Source organism: Austrofundulus limnaeus, unplaced genomic scaffold, assembly GCF_001266775.1.
Source record: "Austrofundulus limnaeus strain Quisiro unplaced genomic scaffold, Austrofundulus_limnaeus-1.0 Scaffold502, whole genome shotgun sequence".
Taxonomy (NCBI): domain Eukaryota; kingdom Metazoa; phylum Chordata; class Actinopteri; order Cyprinodontiformes; family Rivulidae; genus Austrofundulus; species Austrofundulus limnaeus.
In genome coordinates, this window is record NW_013952904.1 from 223,288 (window position 1) to 224,385 (window position 1,098).

Sequence of the window (1,098 nt, forward strand, 5' to 3'; positions counted from 1 at the left end):
CATTTAAATTAATTTGGAGTTAAGACTGAAACATTATACTAAACTGAAAAAAAATGAAGAAAGATCCACATGTATGTCCAAGATGAGGAATTTGTTTTATGTTCAAATTGTGGATTTTTCTTCCAGTGTTTGAGTCAAACTTATTCATTTCTAAGACATTCACAACTGTGCAGCCACTGGATTTCTTCCAGGGTGTGTCATTGTATTTAAATGAGCTGTTGACCAAAAGTTCAATGAAAAAAAAAACCCATTACTACAAAACTTCCCAAGGTTTGTATTTTCCTCTCACGTGAGTCTTGATGTCGGGAAAAAAATCCCAAATGTAGACCATGTGTCAGACTGAGACAGAGAGGTTTGTAGAGTGATTAAAAAATAAGGAAATCTGGTTTTGGACAGACAACTCATCGAAACATGGTTTCAATCTGGGAATATTGAAACTGCAGGAAGTGAATCCATTAACTCATATCAGTAGTGATATGAGAACAAATTGTGTTAAATAATATCTAGAAATAAAGGAAGTATAATCCAAAGACCATGACCTTTTTGATCTATTTTCCTTTAAAGTAAAGTGCCATTTGAGGAAAGAGTCTTTACTGTCCTGAAGTGGCTGCAGCTGCCAGATAATGAAAGGTTGGTTCCTCTTCATTAAATGTTTATCCTAAAAATATTATTGTTAAATGTGTTTTATTATTATTATGATTATTTTGTAACAAAAAATGAACTATTTCCCCTCAGGCCAGATTTCTACACCTTATATTTGGAGGAACCTGATAAATCGGGACACACATTTGGTCCTGTCAGTGGAGGGGTGAGTTCACTTCATTAGAAAATAATAAGGAAGAAATAAATCTGTTAATYAGTAAATAACTCACTWTCCTTMCAGGTTATTATYATGTTTTGCACATGATAKTATTAGCTTAGTGTTGTCAAACATRTGAAAGTCRAACAATTTATCARTAATGTTTGTTAGCYATGTTAATGCAGCACRTTACCATGAGTTGTAAAAAATGTCACTCATTGCATAGTGTTAAAAGTCAGATTCAATTATTTATTTACCTTCCTTCCTACCTACCTACCTACCTACCTACCTACCTACCT

The 1,098-nt window shown here is 33.2% G+C and overlaps 1 protein-coding gene across 1 annotated transcript in view; it reads left to right on the top strand.

The window, feature by feature from the left end:
• Positions 1 to 1,098, top strand: part of LOC106530240 (venom phosphodiesterase 1) — a gene marked incomplete in the record, with an annotated part of 29,562 nt that overhangs the window by 12,269 nt on the left and 16,195 nt on the right. The window contains 2 exon segments of the mRNA XM_014025822.1: positions 565 to 630; positions 736 to 808. Of these exon segments, the coding sequence (XP_013881276.1) occupies positions 565 to 630; positions 736 to 808 (139 nt within the window).